At 38.7% G+C, this 19,872-nt stretch overlaps 1 protein-coding gene across 8 annotated transcripts in view; it reads right to left on the bottom strand.

The window, feature by feature from the left end:
* The window catches only part of APC (APC, WNT signaling pathway regulator), a 139,641-nt gene that overhangs the window by 91,576 nt on the left and 28,193 nt on the right, over positions 1-19,872 (bottom strand). For 2 of the 8 annotated variants that reach the window (XM_018053745.1, XM_018053747.1), the window contains exon 1: positions 14,182-14,257. The exons of 5 other annotated variants lie outside the window; for them this stretch is intronic. Coding sequence is in view for 1 of the 3 variants with exons in the window: in XM_018053748.1 (XP_017909237.1) it covers positions 14,182-14,256 (75 nt within the window). In the remaining 2 variants the exon portion in view is untranslated. Of the gene's footprint in view, positions 1-14,181; positions 14,412-19,872 lie in introns of those variants that run through there. One more of the 8 variants, XM_018053748.1, reaches the window with a different exon arrangement.

The following is a 19,872-nucleotide window of genomic DNA, read 5'->3' as shown; positions in this document are numbered from 1 at the left end:
ATATTGAAATACTACAGGCATTCTTTTTAAAATCAAAAGCAAAGCATGATAAGGATTCTCTACTGTTACATCATAATCCTGGAAGTTGTAATTAGGACAGGGAATTTTTTAAAAGGAAATAATAATTGAAAATGAAGAAATAAAACAAAAATCTCAAGAAATATGAAACTTTAAAAAGTCAGATTTTAAAAAGTAATTCTGCACCTCACCTATTTTTAATTCTTTTCTCTTTATTTAACAACCAATAGAGGTATTTACTCTCCATTCAACTTCTCTTCCTCTTTTCCACTAAAGTCAGGTAGATAGCAATAATCAGTCTCCTATCTGCTCTGTTCTTTCCCCACCCCTTCCTGTCCTTTACATTCTGTAATCGGCTACATTCATTGGCTGGACTCTGTTAAAGTCCACTCCAAGTGAGGGCAATTTCCAAGATGGCCACCAAAATTACCTGGAACAGAGGTTGGATAATATTCTGCAAAGCTGGATAAGTCTCTGTAAACGATATGATTTCTATCGCAACTTCTTGACTTTGTTGCTGTAGCACAAAAGCAGCCACAGACAATACATAAATAAATGCACATGACTGTGTTCCAGTAACACTATTTTCAAAAACAGCAGCAATTTGCTAACCCCTGGCCCAGAGCATGAAGTCACAATTCTGGTTTCCAAGCCCCTTAAGGTAGCCCACATAATTTCAAAGGCTATTGAGAAATTTCAAAATTAGTGTTTTATTATCTATTTATTGGCTGCACCATGCAGTCTGCAGAATCTTAATTCTCAAACCAGGGACTGAACATGGGCCCATGGCAGTGAAAGCACCAAGTGCTAATCACGGGACTAGTAAAGAATTCCCTAGTATTTTTTTCTTAAATAAGAAGTGACCTGAAAAGAGACCTAGGAAGTCTTAAGGACTTTATGTTTCAGTAATCATTTTTAATTTCCATGATTTCTTCCTCTTCCAGAAATTTGTTACAACCTTGCTCTGGCTCCCTTTCCTTCTGCGACACTGTCAGAACACGTTGTTTCCATTGTTTTTTTGTAAGTATCACTTCACAATGAGGTCTTAAGAGAAAGAAGTGATAAACGCAAGTGATTTGCAACTCACTAGCTTCTATCAGAAATTACTTTTTACATTAAGATTTTTAATTCACTTAGAATTTTTATTTTATACTATGAGTGGTTTAACTGAATTGACTCTCATACAAATAACCAATTGCAGATTGATTAATTAAAACATTTCTTTTTCACTGAACTATGTGAAATTCTCATATATACATAGACCTGTATTACATTTATATTAATTTGAAATAGATTAAAAATCTTACCTAGTAAGGAACAATTCGATCAAATTTTCTATACCCCCCCCCCCAAGAAAAGGCCCTGTGCATTTTGTATCAAATTGATTTCCGGCTTTTTTGTTATTTGATTTCCCATGACTTAAACACCAAATATTGCTGGTACTAGTATTACTTTATATAATACATACCCCTTATGAAACCATCTTATCCAATTATCCTATGAATTCTAACAGTCTTTTCCTATAGATTTTCTGGGTATGTAATCATATAATCTATAAGTAGTGATAATTTTATCTTTTCTTTCCTATTAGACCTCATTTCTTTTTATGTTAGCTTGAATCAACTTCAAAATAATATTTTAACAACAGTGATCTTATTCCTGATTTTAATAGGAATGATTTCATAATTCACCATTTAAAAACCTTACTCTTAGATTTCAGTAAATACTTTTAACATTCAGGTATCTTCCTTTCATTTAAAAATTTTTTTAGGAGTGGCTTCTAAATGACTTTATAGCATGTTTTGATAACGCATCAGTTCAGTCGCTCAGTTGTGTCTGACTCTTTGTGACCCGATGGACTGCAGCATGCCAGAGCTTACTCAAACTCACATCCATTGAATCGGTGATGATATCCAATTGTCTCATCCTCTGTCTATCTCCTTCTCCTCCTGCCTTCAATCTTTCCCAGAATCGGGGTCTTTCCCAAGTAGTCAGTTCTTCATATCAGGCGGCCAAAGTATTGGAGCTTCAGCATCAGTCCTTCCGATGAATATTCAGGACCGATTTCCTTTAGGATATCTCCTTGTATCCTTGGATCTCCTGGCAGTCCAAGGGATTCTCAAGTCTTCTCCAACACCACAGTTCAAAAGCATCAATTTTCTGGTGCTCAGCTTTCTTTACAGTCCAACTCTCACATCCATACATGACTCCTGGAAAAACCATAGTTTTGACTAGACGGACCTTTGTTGGCAAAGTAATGTCTCTGCTTTTTAATATGCTGCCTAGGTTGGTCATAGCTTTTCTTCCAAGGAGCAAGTGTCATAATTTCATGGCAGCAGTCACCATTTGCAGTGATTTTGGAGCCCAAGAAAATAGAGTCTCTCACTCTTTCCATTGTTTCCCCATCTATTTGCCATGAAGTGATGGGACTGGATGCCATAATCTTAGTTTTCTGAATGTTGAGCTTTAAGCCAACTTTTTCACTCTCCTCTTTCACTTTCATCAAGAGGCTCTTCAGCTCCTCTTCACTTTCTGCCATGAGGGTGGTGTCATCCGCATATATGAGGTTATTGATATTTCTCCTGGCAATCTTGATTCCAGCCTGGCATTTCGCATGATGTACTCTGCATATAAGTTAAATAAGCAGGGTGACAATATACCGCCTTGATGTACTCCTTTCCCTATTTGGAACCAGTCTGTTGTTCCATGTCCGGTTCTAACTGTGACTTCTTGACCTGCATACAGGTTTCTCAGGAGGCTGGTAAGGCGGTCGGGTATTCTCACCTCTTGAAGAATTTTCCAGTTTTTTGTGATTCACACAGTCAAAGGCTTTGGCATAGTCAATAAAACAGAAGTAGACGTTTTTCTGAAACTCTTCTAGCTTTTTCGATGAGCCAGCGGATGTTGGCAATTTGATCTCTGGTTCCTCTGCCTTTTCTAAATCTAGCCTGAACATCGGAAGTTCTTGGTTCACATACTGTTGAAGCCTGGCTTGGAGAATTTTGAGCATTACTAGGCTGGCGTGTGAGATGAGTGCAAATGTATGGTAGTTTGAACATTCTTTGGCATTGCCTTTCTTTGGGATTGGAATGAGAACTGGCCTTTTCCAGTCCTGTGGCCACTGCTGAGTTTTCCAAATTCGCTGGCACATTGAGTGCAGCACTTTCACAGCATCATCTTTTAGGATTCGAAATAGCTCAATGGAATTCCATCACCTCCACTAGCTTTGTTCACAGTCATGCTTCCAAAGGCCCATTTGACTTCGGATTCCAGGACGTCTGGCTCTAGATGAGTAATCGCACCATTGTGGTTATCTGGGTCATGAAGATCTTTTTTCTATAGTTCTTCTGTGTATTCTTGCCATCTTTCCTTAATATCTTCTGCTTCTGTTAGTTCCATACTGTTTCTGTCCTTTATTGAGCCCATCTTTGCATGAAATGTTCCCTTGGTATCTCTAATTTTCTTGAAGAGATCTCCAGTCTTTCCCATTCTATTGCTTTCCTCTATTTATGATAAAATATAACCATACAGTTTTTCTTTTAATTTGCTGATGCTGTCAGTTACCATATTTTCTCATTTTGATCCATCCTCCATTCCTGCCATACACCCTACCTGTTCATATTTTATTAATTTTACTACTTTGTTCATTGCTCAGTATCTCCTGTGAAATTTTTATGAAAGAAATCACAATATGACTGAAATTTTTATAGTATTTTAAATTACGGATTTAAATTAACTTTATGCTAATTGTATATGGTCTAGAATAGTTTGAAAAACAACTTATCTAGTCTTGGAAAGTCAGCTAGAATTCAGATCACAAGGTGCTTGTTTAGGTGAAAGATTTTTGAGTATTTTAAATTTTCTTCTGTTGTTAAGCCTTTTCATTCTTTCTTCATCTTCCTGTATCAATCTGATTCATTAACGGTTCACTCATAAATTATCCATTTCCTCTAGCTTTTCAAGTATAAGCAAAGCGCTGTATATAGTCTCTTTAAAATTTGTCTCATTTTCCATTTATGCTCTTTTTGTCTTTTGTTCCTTTAGCCGGGCTTTACAGGGTTTCTTCTATTTCACTCATCTTTAACTCCTCCCAGAATCCACTTTTAGTGTTATACATCCTTTCCACTATTTTATATTCTATTTTATTTATTTCTGAACTTACCTTTACTAATTATATCCTCTTATTTTCCAGTGGCTTATTTTGTTCTTGTTATTTAAATTGAGCAGTAATTCATTTACTGCCTTTATTTCCATGTTATCAGTTTCTTCTTTAATAATAATAATTTAAGGTATAATACTAAGTTTCTTCTCAGTATAGCTTTAGCCATATTTCACAAGTTTTAGCATGAAGTATTTTCCTCTTAATTTCTTGATAATTTATAGTTTCAATATTGACTTCTTCTTTGACTCAGGTGTACTTAAGATTTTTCTCAATTATTAGCTATATAAAATGACTTGTGAGTCATCTTTTTCTTGCCACTGATTTATTGTTTATTAGACTGACTGGAGACTGCTGCCTACAAATGCTATTATTTTGAATTTTTAAAAGTTTGCCTTGTAATCAAGAACATGACTAATTTTCATAAATATCTGACTGAAATTTTTAAAAAAGGAAGAAGTGTACAAAGTTGTAAAACAGGTATATAATATGCTAACACCTGTAGCATATTATTCAAATCCTCTGTATATCTGCTAATCTTTCTACTTGATGAAATGTAGAAAGTCTACCATTTATTGCATATTTACAATAAGTCATATAAGTGCCACGTACATATCTGTGTGTGTGTGTGTGTATGTGTGTGTATGTATGTAGTTTAATCATCACCAACTGTGATGTAGGTATCCCTTCCTATTCTAGAGTTAAAGAAGATGGGACTTCACAAATGTCAAGTAACTTTGCTAAAAACGCAGCTCAAATGTCTGAGCCACAATTTAAAGTCATATTTGCTCTCAATGCTCAAGCTCCTAGGACCATGCCCCTACCTCTACGTAGCTTTCACGATCTAGTGTACTTAATACCAGTCTTCGTTCCAAACTTATTTTCTATTAAGTTCCAAGATAACCCTTCTCTTTACCTAATTCCCTCTTCACTCTTCCATACAAACTATTTTGTACTTCTGCTCAGAATTCATCTCTTTTTGAATGCCCCATCCTTTTCCCCCTCTGCTTTGGTATACTTTAAAGCCCAATTCTGTTTCCTCACATAAAAACCTTCCTAAATTTATATCACAAGTCATAGGGGAAAACAATCTTACTTAAAACTGGCCAAAAAAACAAAAAGGAGGGGGGCAAAAAATGAATGTGCTCAGGAATTACTGTATGCTTTAAGAATCATATTGGCTATGACTGAGATATCAGCTACTAATGTTTAAATGTCACTTTAAATTGCTATTTTTTTCAAACAACAACAAAAAAATCTGTCTCCCACAAGCCATTAATGAGTCTTCCTGCTAACTGTTCAGTAAATACTATACAACTTGGTTTAACTGCTTCCTAATTATTCCATTTTACTTTGGCAAGTTTTGTTTCCCACCTTTATTTTGTATTACTTTTAAAAAATGTTTATTTTTTAAATTTATTAATTTTAATTGGAGGTTAATTATAATATCGTATTGGTTCTGCCATACACTGACATGAATCCTCCATGTTGTTTCCCACCTTTTAAGACAAGGTTTGGATCTAACAGTTTCATGATTCCTGAAATACTCAGTGCAAGTCACAAAAAGATAAATACATGCAAGAATAAACAGCCACAGAGAGCAGAGAAGAGTAAAAGAGGGCACAAATTCAGAGATTGTCCAAGATGACTCCCATTAAAAAAGTAAGATGATGGGTTTCTTTCTGTACAATTCAAACCAAAAAACATTTGAAAACTAATTATTCCCAAGACACCATGCAAATATTATACGGAGGTTTTATGGGGTGAATCAGGTTTCCCAAAATATGTTGAGTCACAAGCAGCTAATCCCTGGAATTTGTGAAAAATGGCCTCACTCGGAAACAGGATCTTTGCAGATGTAATCAAATTAAGATAAGGTCCGATGGGATTAGGACTGGCCCTAAACCCAACGACTGGAATCCTTGAAAGTAGGCCACGTGAAGAAATGAACAGAGACACAGGGAAAATGCCAAGTGACAATGGAGGCATAGACTGGAGTGAGTCAGCTGCAACCCAAGGAACGCCAGAGAATGCCAGCAACCACCACGAGCCAGGGAGAAAGGCGGGGAGCAGAGTCTCAGAGTCTCTAGAAGTTTTCAACTTGGCCGACACTGATTTTGTCCTTCCAGCCCCAGTACTGCGAGAGAGAATACATTTCTATGGTTCTAATCCACGAGTCTGTGGAACTCTGTCACAGCAGCTCTGTAACACTGAAAAGATAAACTGACATGTTCCTTATTCTCAATATCTCATGATCTAGGAAATGGATAATATGCCAGTAGAAGGGGAAACAGGTTCCGTATACAAATAAATCAGACATTCTTGTCTCATCTTACATTCCCTTGGCTCATTTTAACTGCAGTCACTGCCGCACCAAACAGCTCACAGCAAGACATGAGCTGCCGGCGCACCGACTGAACCAAGCATCCTGTGCTTTCTGCTCTAGGACCTCCGTGACACCCCAGCGCGGGTCCCCAGCACTCATGCACGTACAGCCTAAGTAAGAGTGAACACGAGCTGGGACTAAAGGGGAATGGGAGCTAGTACGCACAATCCTTTCCTTAGGTAAACAACTTTATGCTCCCCTGAAAGTCCCGGCTTTCCAAATTGTCTGGAGTGGTGATCAACTTGAGAACACACACTGGCTGTTGCTCTTCACTATTTAACATTTTCTAAGCCACTGCTCTTGTTCCTGGATCACTTCACAATGCAAGAATTTCACACAAGTCTTGTCTCAAGATTCCAACTTACAGGAGACTCAGGCACACAAACTGTTGTTATTGTTTAGTCATTAAGTTGTGTCCAGCTTTTTTGCAATCCCATGAAGTGTAGCCTGCCAGTCTCCTCTGTCCATGGGATTTCCAGGCAAGAATACTACAGTGGGTTGCCATTTCCTTCTCCAGGAGATCTTCCCAACCCAAGGATCGAATCTGTGTCTCCTGCTTGGCAGGTGGATTCTTTACCAATGAGCCACCTGGGAAGCCCCAAGACACAAATAACCTACAATTCAAAGGCAAGTTTGGGTTCAAGAGACTGACAGAGTTTATGAGAGTCACACCTTGCTGAGACAATTGGAGGTAATTGCATAAATGGGGCCTGGAACCACACTGTGGCTAGGTAACATCACAGTGTGAGGAAGATGAGGTTTGGACAGAGGACCCACAGAAATGGTATAACAAGACTAAAAGGTACAGCCACACTGCTTTAACATTTCTCAGCTTCTATTCTAAACATTGTCAGAAGTAGCTAATATACCAACATAAGTTAAATGATAATAAAACCAAGACTCTAAAAATAGCTAGTGGAACATATATTTCAATATTCTTCAGTGGGTATCTGGTTACCATCTTAGTCATTATTATATACCATACTATAAACAAATTTGCTAAATGAAATGTGAATTTACTCAAAAAAGTAACATTCATTCACAAAAATAAAACTTAAAAAATAAAACACTTGAGAGTTGCATGTGTACATCTGAAAAAAAGAAAAAAGCTGTATGTGTATGCCTACAGTACAGTAGTCCCACAAAGAGGTCCATGTCCGAATCCTGGAAAGCAGTGAATGTGCCACCTTACGTGGCTAAGGGGACTCTGTGGATGTGAACAAGCAGTTTCTTAATGTTGGGAAAATTTCCTGAATTATGTGGGGAGAGCTGCTGTAGTCACAAGGGTTCTTATAAGAAGCAAAGAGAAAAGTCTGAGTCAGAGGAGACGTGAAGACAGAAACAGAGGGTCAGACAGAGGTTTACTGTGTTGCTTGCATAAAGATGGAGAAGAGGCCATGAACCAAGGAATGCAGCTGGACTCCAGAAGCTGAAAGAAGCAGGTAAATGGATTCACCAAACAGCCTCTGGAGAAAGCACAGCACTGCTGCTATCATGATTTTGGTCCAGTGAAAACCATTTCAGACTCCTGATCCCCAAGGTTGTAAGATAACAGATTTGGGCTGTTTTAAACACTAAGTTTGTGATAATTTGTTACAACAACAATATGGAAAATATCCTATAATCCAGTGATCCCTCTTCCAAGGACAAATTCCAGTGAAATCTCACCAGACATGAAGTGATCTTGAAATACACCCACAATTTCTTTGGCCTTATACCTTCAAAAACTGGAGCTTACTCCATCTCCTCTTGTGTGGTCTAGACTACGTGACTCACTGCTAATGAAGAGAATATGGCAGAAGTGCTGGAGTGTGACTTTCAAGACCATGTCATGAAAGGCTTCCTTCCTGCTCTTTTTCTCTGGGATCACCGGGGGAAGCCAGTCGCAATGTCATGGAGACGATCAGGCAGGCCCTTATAGCAGCTCATGGCAAAGAAGTGAGGCCTTCTGCCAAAAGTCAGGAGAAACAGACCATGAGTGAGCCATCCAGGAAGTTAATCCTCCAGTCTAGTCAAACCTCCAGACGACTGCAGGCCTGACTAACTTCTTAAGTAACTTTATGAGAGACTGCGAGCCATATAACCAGTTATGACATTCCTGAATTTCTACCCCAGAGAAACTCTAAAGCATTAAGTATTTCTTGTTTAAGCCACTAAGATTCGGGTAATTTATTATATACTGATACGTTACTAAAACAGTCTATAAGAAGTCCCATACAAGGATGCACACCACAGCAAAGTTTGTGGTAAAAGAGATTTGGAAAAAACCCTTAGGGACCTTCCCATCTGATAGATACTACAGAACATTATAAAGCAGACTTGGTACTACAAACTAGATGGACAGAAAGTAAAAGAGATCTTAAAAACAGTATGGAGGGACTTCGCTGGCAGTCCAGTGGTTAAGACTCCATGCGTCTAACGCAGGGGACATATGTTCACTCCCTGGCAGAGAAACTAAGATTACACGTGCTGTGTGCGTGCGTGCATGCTAAGTGACTTCAGTTGTGTTCAACTCTTTGCGACTCTATGGACTGTAGCCCACTAGGCTCCTCTGTCCATGGGATTTCCCAGGCAAGAATAGTGGAGTGGGTTGCCATGCTTTCCTCCAGGGAATCTTCCAAACTCAGGGATGGAACCCACGTCTCCTGCACTGCAGGCAGATTCCTTACCAACGAGCCACCAGGGAAAGCCCCATGTTGCGTGTGGTAGCCGCCCCCTCACCAAAATTTTTTAAAATAGTATTAAGAAAATAAAAAATAGTATTGAGTTAAAAATGTTAAAAAGTTATACAAATTTAAAAACATAAATTTGGTACAATACCCCAAAGAAGCAAAAGTAGGAACCCAAATAGGTATTTCCACATCTGTGCTCAGAGTGGCATTATTCATAAAAACCAAAAGATGAAAGCAACCCAAGTGTCCATCAAAAAATGAATGGACAAGCAAACGTGTACACACACACTGGAGCATTCAGCTCAGCCGCTCAGGCGTGTCCGACTCTCCGCGACCCCATGAATCGCAGCACGCCAGGCTCCCTGTCCATCACCAGCTCCCGGAGTTCACCCAAACTCATGTCCATCGAGTCGGTGATGCCATCCAGCCATCTCATCCTCTGTCGTCCCCTTCTCCTCCTGCCCCCAATCCCTCCCAGCATCAGAGTCTTTTCCAGTGAGTCAACTCTTCACATGAGGTGGCCAAAGTATTGCAGTTTCAGCTTTAGCATCAGTCCTTCCAAAGAACACCCAGGGCTGATCTCCTTTAGAATGGACTGCTTGGATCTCCTTGCAGCCCACGGGACTCTCAAGAGTCTTCTCTAACACCACACTTCAAAAGCATCAATTCTTTGGTGCTCAGCTTTCTTCACAGTCCAACTCTCACATCCATACATGACCACTGGAAAAACCATAGCCTTGACTAGATGGACCTTTGTTGGCAAAGTAATGTCTCTGCTTTTGAATATGTTATCTAGGTTGGTCATAACTCTCCTTCCAAGGAATAAGCGTTTTTTAATTTCATGGCTGCAATCACCATGTGCAGTGATTTTGGAGCCCAAAAAAATAAAGTCTGACACTGTTTCCACTGTTTCCGCATCTATTTCCCGTGAAGTGATGGGACCAGATACCATGATCTTCGTTTTCTGAATGTTGAGCTTTAAGCCAACTTTTTCACTCTCCTCTTTCACTTTCATCAAGAGGCTTTTTAGTTCCTCTTCACTTTCTGCCATAAGGGTGGTGTCACTGGAATATTATTCAGCCTCAAAAAAGGTGGACATTCTGACAGATGTGACAACATGGATGAACCCTGAAGACTAATCTTATACGAGGCTCTAAGGGAAATCAAATTCATAGGGAAAGAAAATGGAATGGTGGTTGCCAGGAGTTTGGGAGGAGGAAACGGAGAATCAGAGCTTACTCAGTAGCTTCAGTTTGGGAATGTGAAAAAGAACTAGAGATGAACTGTGTGATACATTCACAACAAGAGTTGATGCCGCAGAACTATATATGCACCTAAAAATGGTTGAGCTGGTAAAAATACCACAATTAAAAAAACCCTCATTAACTACAAAAAAAGACACAAACTGCTGAACATTTCGCAAGAATTAATGCATATTTAAGAAACCATGTGAAAGAGTGCCCATAAGGGGAGTGGGAAAGCTTGCCTTGTGGGACTGATGATGTCATGATCTGATTTTCAAAAATAATTTTCAAGAACATAACTAATACTTAACAAGTGAGATGTCACCTATACCAAAACAAGAAACGATCTATGTAACTTTCCTTCTAACCTTACAGAAACCAAGAACCACAAATTATTGACTATTACAGCTAGAAGATCTAGAAATCACTTCATCTTTTACATTCAAGGCACTTAATACTTTAAAGGAAATTTAATTTCAGAATTATCTGCTATTCCAAGCAGATTTTACAAGGCATTGTGTTTCAAACAACAAACTACCATATTCCTTGACGTCAGGAGACATTTTAGATGATATAAATCTTTAAAGATTGCAGGAGTAGCCAAAGCAGTGTTTTCAATGCAGTAGCAATAATATTCCAAATAGTTCTACTGTAAGTTTCTTGGAGGTTAGTTCCCATGTCTTGTACCTTTATACTGTCTGGCATTTAGTAGGTACTCAACTACATAGTGAATGTATTTCCTCAAGTCATCTTCTCTACCTCATATTACCCTATCCTATCCTGTGTACTAGGTGAAATTACACTCAGAGATTAGTGAAAAAACAAAGCAGGGGAGGTCAAAATTAAAGAGAACATTTAATATAAGAAGTCTGCTACATTATGTGAGATTACTTTTAAAAATAGAGAAAATGGCAGAAATCTAAACAGCAACGCATGAAAGACTGCAATTAACAGCTTTGATTCACTTCACAGACATAGTTAGGAATATTTAACTTCTGAACTCAGTAGCTCAATTCTGACCATATCAATTATAAAAGTGTTAGATGCTCAGTTGTGTCCAACACTTTGCAACCCCATGGACTGTAGCCTGCCACGGTCCATGGAATTCTTCAGGCAAGAATACTAGAGTGGGTAGCCATTGCTTTCTCCGGGAGATTTTTCCTCCCAGGGATCAAACCCAGGTCTCCTGCATTGCAGGCAGATTCCTTACCATCTGAGCCACCCATATTAATTAACAATGAATAATTTCAAAGACCACTAAAGCCAACAGTATAGTCTTATATTAGGTATTTCATAATAAATATAAAAGGAAAGAAATCAACTTTTCGTACTTTAGCTCTTTCTTATTTAAACCCCCTAAAATCTCAATCTAATACTGTTCTGTTCAGCACAAGTATTAATTTGATTAATGAGATGATCTTTAAAAAGCATGTTATGAATGCCATTATGAAACCTGCTGCATCTCCACTTGCTCAGACACCACATATTTCACAAAGCATTCTACACCACGGCTAAAAACTCAAAACCGAGATTTCTTTTTCATTCAATGAATGACTTGTGATTTTATATTGCTTTTCAAGTAATTTCTGTTACACACTATTTTGTATGTTATGCAACAAGCGACATTATAAAATAGTTTTACAGAGTTAGAACAAAACAGAAGACTTACGTTCTTTATGTCCTTATATACAATACATGACCTCGTATAAAGTCACAATATACGTAATTAGGAATAATCTATCATGTAAAATGAAAATCATGCTACACTGAGCTGTTTAAATAGTAAAACAAGATAATTTATATAAAAATAAGAACCATAAACTCTCAAAAACTATATCAGGGTTCAAATATATGAATGGCATTAGCTATTAAATTCCACTTAAATTTTTCTTTAACTTATTGGAAAAATAAATCAAAGGATCTTCTAGAAAATTTAGATACATACTACAAAAAAACAAACAAACTTCATTTAAAAATTTAATATAACATCTTTAATTCTAGGTACAATTTTCATCAGATTTTAAAAAGAGATGCTAAGGACTATTAACCCTGATATGCATGATTAATAATTTTACAGCAAAAATAGTTTTAAAAATAAAGAATAAAATTGCCTATTTATCAGTGAAAACCAGGCTAGTTTTATTCAAGTTCAATTTCTTATCTTGAAAAAAATTTTCTAAAACAAAAATTAAAGGTTCTTTCAAGACTTTCTAATACACAAACACTAATTAAGATACATTGACCCTGGAGTGCTTTACAAAGCCACTGCCATCCTGATCACAGAGTAGGGAGGTTTGACAAGCTGGCTATCATAAATATGCATAAAGATAAGGCAGCATTTAAAACTATACTCAATCTGAAAACATGTTTTTAGACGTTTAATGAAAGAACAAAAAACAGTGCAATGAAAACACTCGATATCAAGAGTATATGTTATGAGTATTCACAAGACAGAAATATATCTAAAAGAAAAATCATGGTGCTTTAATTTGAAGTATTTGCCTATATACTTTAGTCAATGATACCTAAAAGTGACCAAAGAGTAATATAAATACTTAATACAGATCTTAAATATTAAGCCTATGAAAAATTTATCACAATACTTTTTCCCAATTTACATTATAAAGTGATTTACTCTTGAATAACCTAATTAATAACAGAAAGCTATGCTAACAAAGGAAAAGATCCACTGCTTCATACATAATTTATTAAGATTTCCTACAGGATTTATTTGAAGCAAAGAATTTGAACATCTCTTCTGTGATATTGAATCAAAGTGTCTGATACATTCCACTGTCAAAACATTCATAGTCAGATATTCTTCCTACTTTTAAAAATCTAAATAATTTCTTCTATACAGATTTTAACTATAAACTACGGATTTTTATAAAAAGACTTCTACCGACAGCATTGCTGCAAGGGTTCTTGCTCCTCTGCAGTTATCATTTCAGCCCGGGGGGGAGAAAGCATTGCTGCAGTCTTTTGCAAAAAGGCACTAGGGTTGTGACTTCAAAGTAACAAAGGCACTGGCATCTTCTGCCACCCTATTCACAGGCAGTTCACTCAGACCATTTGCGAAAGCAGGCTCTTCGGTAACCAAAATTTCACCAGTCAACCAAAGCCACCACTCAGGCTCTGCAGTGCCTGCCTCCACCTCTTCCTCCTCTCCAAAGCTGCCCTTTCCACAAGGTTCACATCAGCCATCAGCAGCAGCTTTGTATCCGCTCTCTCGGCTACCACTGCCTGTGTCCCTGTGGCCAGGGAGGAAAAGCAGCCTTTCAATGGGCCAGAGCTTTCGCTCCTGCCATGAATATGCTCCATTCTTTGTTGTCCTCTACCCGTTTCCTTAGATACTGTTATTCCACTCTACTCTGTCAACAGGCATTAGAAAAACAAAACCTCTTTCTAGCTTCAAAAACGGCTCTCTCTCAACAGTCTCCCCTTAACACTGGTACCCCTCCCCCTTCTCCCTCTTCTGTCAAAAACCCAGGATCAGAAGCACAGGAAATCCATCTCCGGTGCTGCAGTAGGGGAGAGGTGGGGGGAGACGCCCCTGCCTTTTCGCTTGGCGTGTGGCTGCAGACCCTGTGCCAAGGTAAGGCCTTCAGCTTTAGACAGTGCAAGGGAAGATAGCCTCCCCCTCGCCCCCCGCCCGCTCTCAACCCAAGCAGCAAGCCGGGCCAGCGCAGCTCCAGCACCTACCCCATTTCCGAGCCCAGCAGCACCTCCATCCCGTCTCCAGTGACACCCAGGGGGGCTGCGCCAATACAGCCACATGTCGGTCACGTGTGCGCGCGCGCAGCCAATCGGCAGGTCCCCGACGGGAACGGGAGCGCCCTGGTCCGCATCCAGCGATTACACAGCGGCTCCACGCGCCTCTTTCCGACTCACACTCTGCACTCAAGGGCAGCAGCGCAAGGGCCCCGCCCCGCCACACGGCTCCGAGCCCAGGCCGGCACCTAGCGCCCACCCCCCCACACTCTGCCTCCGGGCCACCCACTGCAGCCGACGGAAGCTGACAAGCAGAAACAGTGGGGTGGGGGAGGTCCACGGGGCAGAAAGATTATTAGCACGAGATACTAGAGGTGGGTGGGTAACAAATTACATCTCATTCATTACTTGCTAAGATTTACAGGCTTGCAGCACAGAGGAAAAGAATTCTACTAAATGTATCAAAACAAATAATGTTACATTGCAAATCATCGATTTGCTAGGTAAATCACTGGAACTATGAATTAAAAACACAAGTTTCTAGAAAAGCTATGATGGCAGTACAGAAGAGTAGTTGAGACCAAAATCATGAAGTCACACAGTCTGGATTAAATCTTCTGCTCCTGTGATTTACTAGCTGTGTGACTTTAGTCACTTAAAGGCTCAGTGCTTAATTTCCCCCACAAAATGGGAACAGAAATGTTGAATAGAGGAGTGAATATATATGAAGGAGTATTCAGAACACATCCTGACCCAGTAAATGCTATGAGTCACTACTAATCTCTGACTTAAATATTTCACTGAAAATTCCACATTTCACTTAAATTTAACCAAGTAAAGCTTGGATTATTTTTTATTAGTTGGACAAAATCCAAATTGGCAAGGATTTAAACTGGATTTAAAATCTGGTTTAAAATGTGGGGGGTGGGGTGGGGAGAATCAGTTTTCATGATCTATTTCAAATTTAAAAGAAAACTTTAGGTCTTTAAATAAAATATATTTATTATAATCTTTATTTTTCAAATTAATAGCAAGAAAAGCACCGAGCCAGCTATCAAACAGAGTTATTTGGAGCAATTTCATTTTAATAAAAATGGTATAAATTAGAAAAGTAATGGACAAATAGCAAAATGCCCACAGATGTACACAGAGTGGATATTCACAGCAGTTATCCATGGAAGGTGGATTATGGAGTAATTTCTGCTTTTCCTGTCTGCTTTTGGATGCTTTTTTCTTTTGTCTCTGTATTATAATGCTTATAGCAAATACTCCCTAAATATTTGTTGAATGAACAAATGAAACACATATTATTAGTAATTAGGAAAAATATATATAATAAATGAAAAGTTTAAATATATTTAGAAATACTTTCCCTTGATATTTGAAGTAAAAGAAACATTAATCAATTTGGTTCTGTCCTAAATATCTCTTTTGTCAAGATGACTTAGTTTTACAAAAGGCTTTCAAGACTCTCTTACTGAAAGTGCATGATTCATTGACTAGGACTTAGTCATCAACTATTTGTGACAAATTCAGAATAGATAATTCCTCATAAGGCCTAAAGCTTCTAGAAAGAAAAAGTGCCCTTCTAAACACAGAATACATTTTAAAAGCTTTTAAAATAACTTCTTAGTACCCTAAGAAACAACTCCTGACTATGATTCAAGCTATTATTTAGTACACCAATTCGCAGCCAAAGTATTTGTCTAAATTTTTATTACATGTGTTATAAAAGTTAGTGATTCAAATGAAAAAATTTTACAGAAAGCTGTGACCATTATACATTCACCAATCAATATAATTCAAATAAAAAAACAAGCCAATCTAAAAACTTTACATTTTACAATGTCTTCAACTGAGTTTATTTCAGTAAGATTTTCAAACCAGATTTCCCAGCAAAACAAACAAAAGTTTGATTTGAATTTTGTATAACAATATATTTAGCTATTTAAAAGTTGTATTTTTTTTTTAATTGAAGGATAATTGCTTTACAATATTGTGTTGGTTTCTGCCATACATCAACATGAATCAGCCATAGTTATGTTGGGGAAAGCACAGATTGAAACCGCCCACCCTGGCCAGGCACCATAGTAACTATTTGCATGAGTTGTTTTATGACAGGAGATCCTGATAAGGAACACAGACTAATAAGCCACCACCAATCGGAAGAGGCATTACTTTGCCAACAAAGGTCCGTCTAGTCTAGGCTATGGTTTTTCCAGTGGTCATGTATGGATGTGAGAGTTGGACTGTGAAGAAAGCTGAGCACCAAAGAATTGGTGCTTTTGAACTGTGGTGTTGGAGAAGACTCTTGAGAGTCCCTTGGACTGCAAGGAGATCCAACCAGTCCATTCTGAAGGAGATCAGCCCTGGGATTTCTTTGGAAGGAATGATGCTAAAGCTGAAGCTCCAGTCCTTTGGCCACCTCATGCGAAGAGTTGACTCATTGGAAAAGACTCTGATGCTGGGAGGGATTGGGGGCAGAAGGAGAAGGGGATGACCCAGGATGAGATGGCTGGATGGCATCACCGACTTGATGGACGTGAGTCTGAGTGAACTCCAGGAGATGGTGATGGACAGGGAGGCCTGGCGTGCTGCGATTCATGGGGTCGCAAAGAGCCGGACACGACTGAGCGACTGAACTGAACTGAACTGAAAGTTCAGCTTAAACATAGATTTCCATGAAATAATTGACCATTCCACCTAGACTCAATCCACCCTCATCTTCCCTCCATTGTTTCTGCCTTTTATGGTAACAAACATATTGGTACCTCTGTGTACATCTCCTTGCCTAGTCCTGACTGTAAGAATTTTAGGGGAGAGCCACACCCAACTGTACCTTGAATGTCTCATGGTGTACACCATAATATGCTGTTTATTAAGTCCTATTAGTATAAGGAATGATTTGAAATTAATCTCCAAAGGGCATGCAATGCAGATCCTGCAAGGAATAATAGTAACGCAAATGCTGAATAATGAATATTACTGTAAAATATAACCATCTACAGATGAAATAGAATGCTTTAAATAAAAACCCTGGGCCCTCTAGGTTAAAAAAATGTGATGCAGCCTTGGGGTTAAGTTTCTGAGGTTAGGTGGCTGCACAATAAAATCACTTTAGGAGCTTTCAGTCCAGTCCAGTCGCTCAGTCGTGTCCGGCTCTTTGTGACCCCATGAATCGCAGCACGCCAGGCCTCCCTGTCCATCACCATCTCCTGGAGTTCACTCAGACTCACGTCGATCAAGTCGGTGATGCCATCCAGCCATCTCATCCTGGGTCACCCCCTTCTCCTTCTGCCCCCAATCCCTCCCAGCATCAGAGTCTTTTCCAATGAGTCAACTCTTTGCATGAGGTGGCCAAAGTACTGGAGCTTCAGCTTTAGCATCATTCCTTCCAAAGAAATCCCAGGGCTGATCTCCTTCAGAATGGACTGGTTGGATCTCCTTGCAGTCCAAGGGACACTCAAGAGTCTTCTCCAACACCACAGTTCAAACGCATCAATTCTTTGGTGCTCAGCCTTCTTCACAGTCCAACTCTCACATCCATACATGACCACAGGAAAAACCACAGCCTTGACTAGACGGACCTTAGTCGGCAAAGTAATGTCTCTGCTTTTGAATATGCTATCTAGGTTGGTCATAACTTTTCTTCCAAGGAGTAAGCGTCTTTTAATTTCATGGCTGCAGTCACCATCTGCAGTGATTTTGGAGCCCAAAAAAATAAAGTCTGACACTGTTTCTACTGTTTCCCCATCTAGGAGCTTGAGAAGTTTTAAAAACGTCATTAAGTCAGAATCTCTGAGGGTGAGGTTCAGGCATAGGTGTGTATTGTCAGAACTGCAAAGCACCATGCATCACTCCAGCTTCTGCTATCAAAGCTCCTAGTGCACTGCAATAGGGAGACTGTTTTGAAATGCTTTTAAATTCAGAGTGCTATACAGCCTAATGCATCTGTTTACAGAGGAAAAAAACAAACTTCTTTTTTCCTGTCAAAAAGCTTCCTAGTCAGGTACTAGCAATTAACATTAGAAAAACAATAGGGACTAATATACAGAAAATGTTCCACTACAGTATGGAATCAAAAAAAATTAAAACAAAAGAATATCATTTCACCTATTAAGTAGACAATGACATTTTAAAATAATATTGCAGGTCAGTGAGGATACATTAAAAAACAATCAGCAGCACCTTTTGAAAGCGCTTCAAATGCTCACGTATACTGGACTTTCCTGGTGGCAGAGTGAGTAAGAATCTGTCTGCCAGTGCAGGGGGCAAGGGGTGGTCCCGTGCCGAGGGACATGTCTGCGGAGACTCCACAAGCTGCGGAGCAAGGAGACCCGTGGCCACAACTACCGAGCCCACGTTCAAGAGTCCACAAGCCACAGCGACTGAAGCCTGTGTGCCTAGAGCCCCTGCTCCACAAGAAAAGCCGCCGCAATGAGAAGCCCCGCACCACAGCAGAGAGTAGCCCCAACGGGCTGCAACTAGAGAAAGTCTACGTGCAGCAATGAAGACCTAGCACAACAAAAAATAAATGCATAAAAACACAGTGGTTATACTAAAGTAAGTCCAGTTAAAAGAAATGATCTTACACAATCAAATACAAATATTAATATTCAAATATATTCAGTATTGTTTCCACAAAGGACATTTTAGAAACAAACTCAGTGATTGGTAACAACAGCTTGGTTGATTATACTTTTGGCACACTTAAAGATGGTTAAAATTATGCCAAATGTAAAAGGATAAAATACATAGGAATCCATTTAAACCAAGGAAGTGAAAGATCTGTACAGTGAAAATTGTAAGTCAGTGATGAAAGAAACTGAAGACATAAATAAAGGGAAAGATATTCCAAGCTCACTGATTGGAAAAATTAACATTGTTTAAATGTCCATACTACCCAAAGTGATCTACAAATTCAATGTTATCCCTTTCAAACCTCCAATAGCATTTTTTACAGAAACAGAACAAGCAATCCTAAAATGTCTATGGAACCACAAAAGACCCAAGATAGCCAAAGGAATCTTGAGGGGAGAAAAAAAGCTGGAGGCATCACATGTCCTGATTTCCAACTATATTATAAAACTACAGTGATCAAAACAGTATGGTAGTTGCAAATCAATTATGCTCAAAAAAAAAAAAAGACACTAATATAAAGACAGACATCAGATCAAGGAAGACAATAATGCCCAGAAATAAGCCTATGCAAATATGATAAATTAATTTATAACAAAGGATCTAAGCATATACAATGGTGACAAGACAGTTTCTTCAATAAATGGTATTGGGAAAACTGGACAGCCACGCGTAAGAGAATGAACTGGACCCCTATCTTACAACGTGCACAAAAATCAACAAAACATGGATTCGAAACTTATATTCAATGCCTGAAACTGTAAAATTCCTAAAACACAGAGCGTAAGCTTCTTGATATCAGTCTCAGCAACGATTTTTCTGTATGTGACACCAAAAAACAAAGGCAATAAAAGCAGAAACAAACAAGTAGAGCAACATCAAGCTAAGAAGCTTCTACACAGAGACAGAAACCATCAACGAAATGAAAAAGCAACTTATCAAACTGGAGAAAACATTTCTAACTCCATATATCTAATGGGTTAATATCCAAAATATTGATTACATTTAAAAAACCACAACTAAATAGCCAAAAAAACCAAACAA

This window comes from Capra hircus, chromosome 10, assembly GCF_001704415.2.
Source record: "Capra hircus breed San Clemente chromosome 10, ASM170441v1, whole genome shotgun sequence".
NCBI classification, from domain to species: domain Eukaryota; kingdom Metazoa; phylum Chordata; class Mammalia; order Artiodactyla; family Bovidae; genus Capra; species Capra hircus.
Note: the sequence above shows the minus strand (reverse complement) of the source record. Positions and strands in the feature narration are given on the sequence as shown.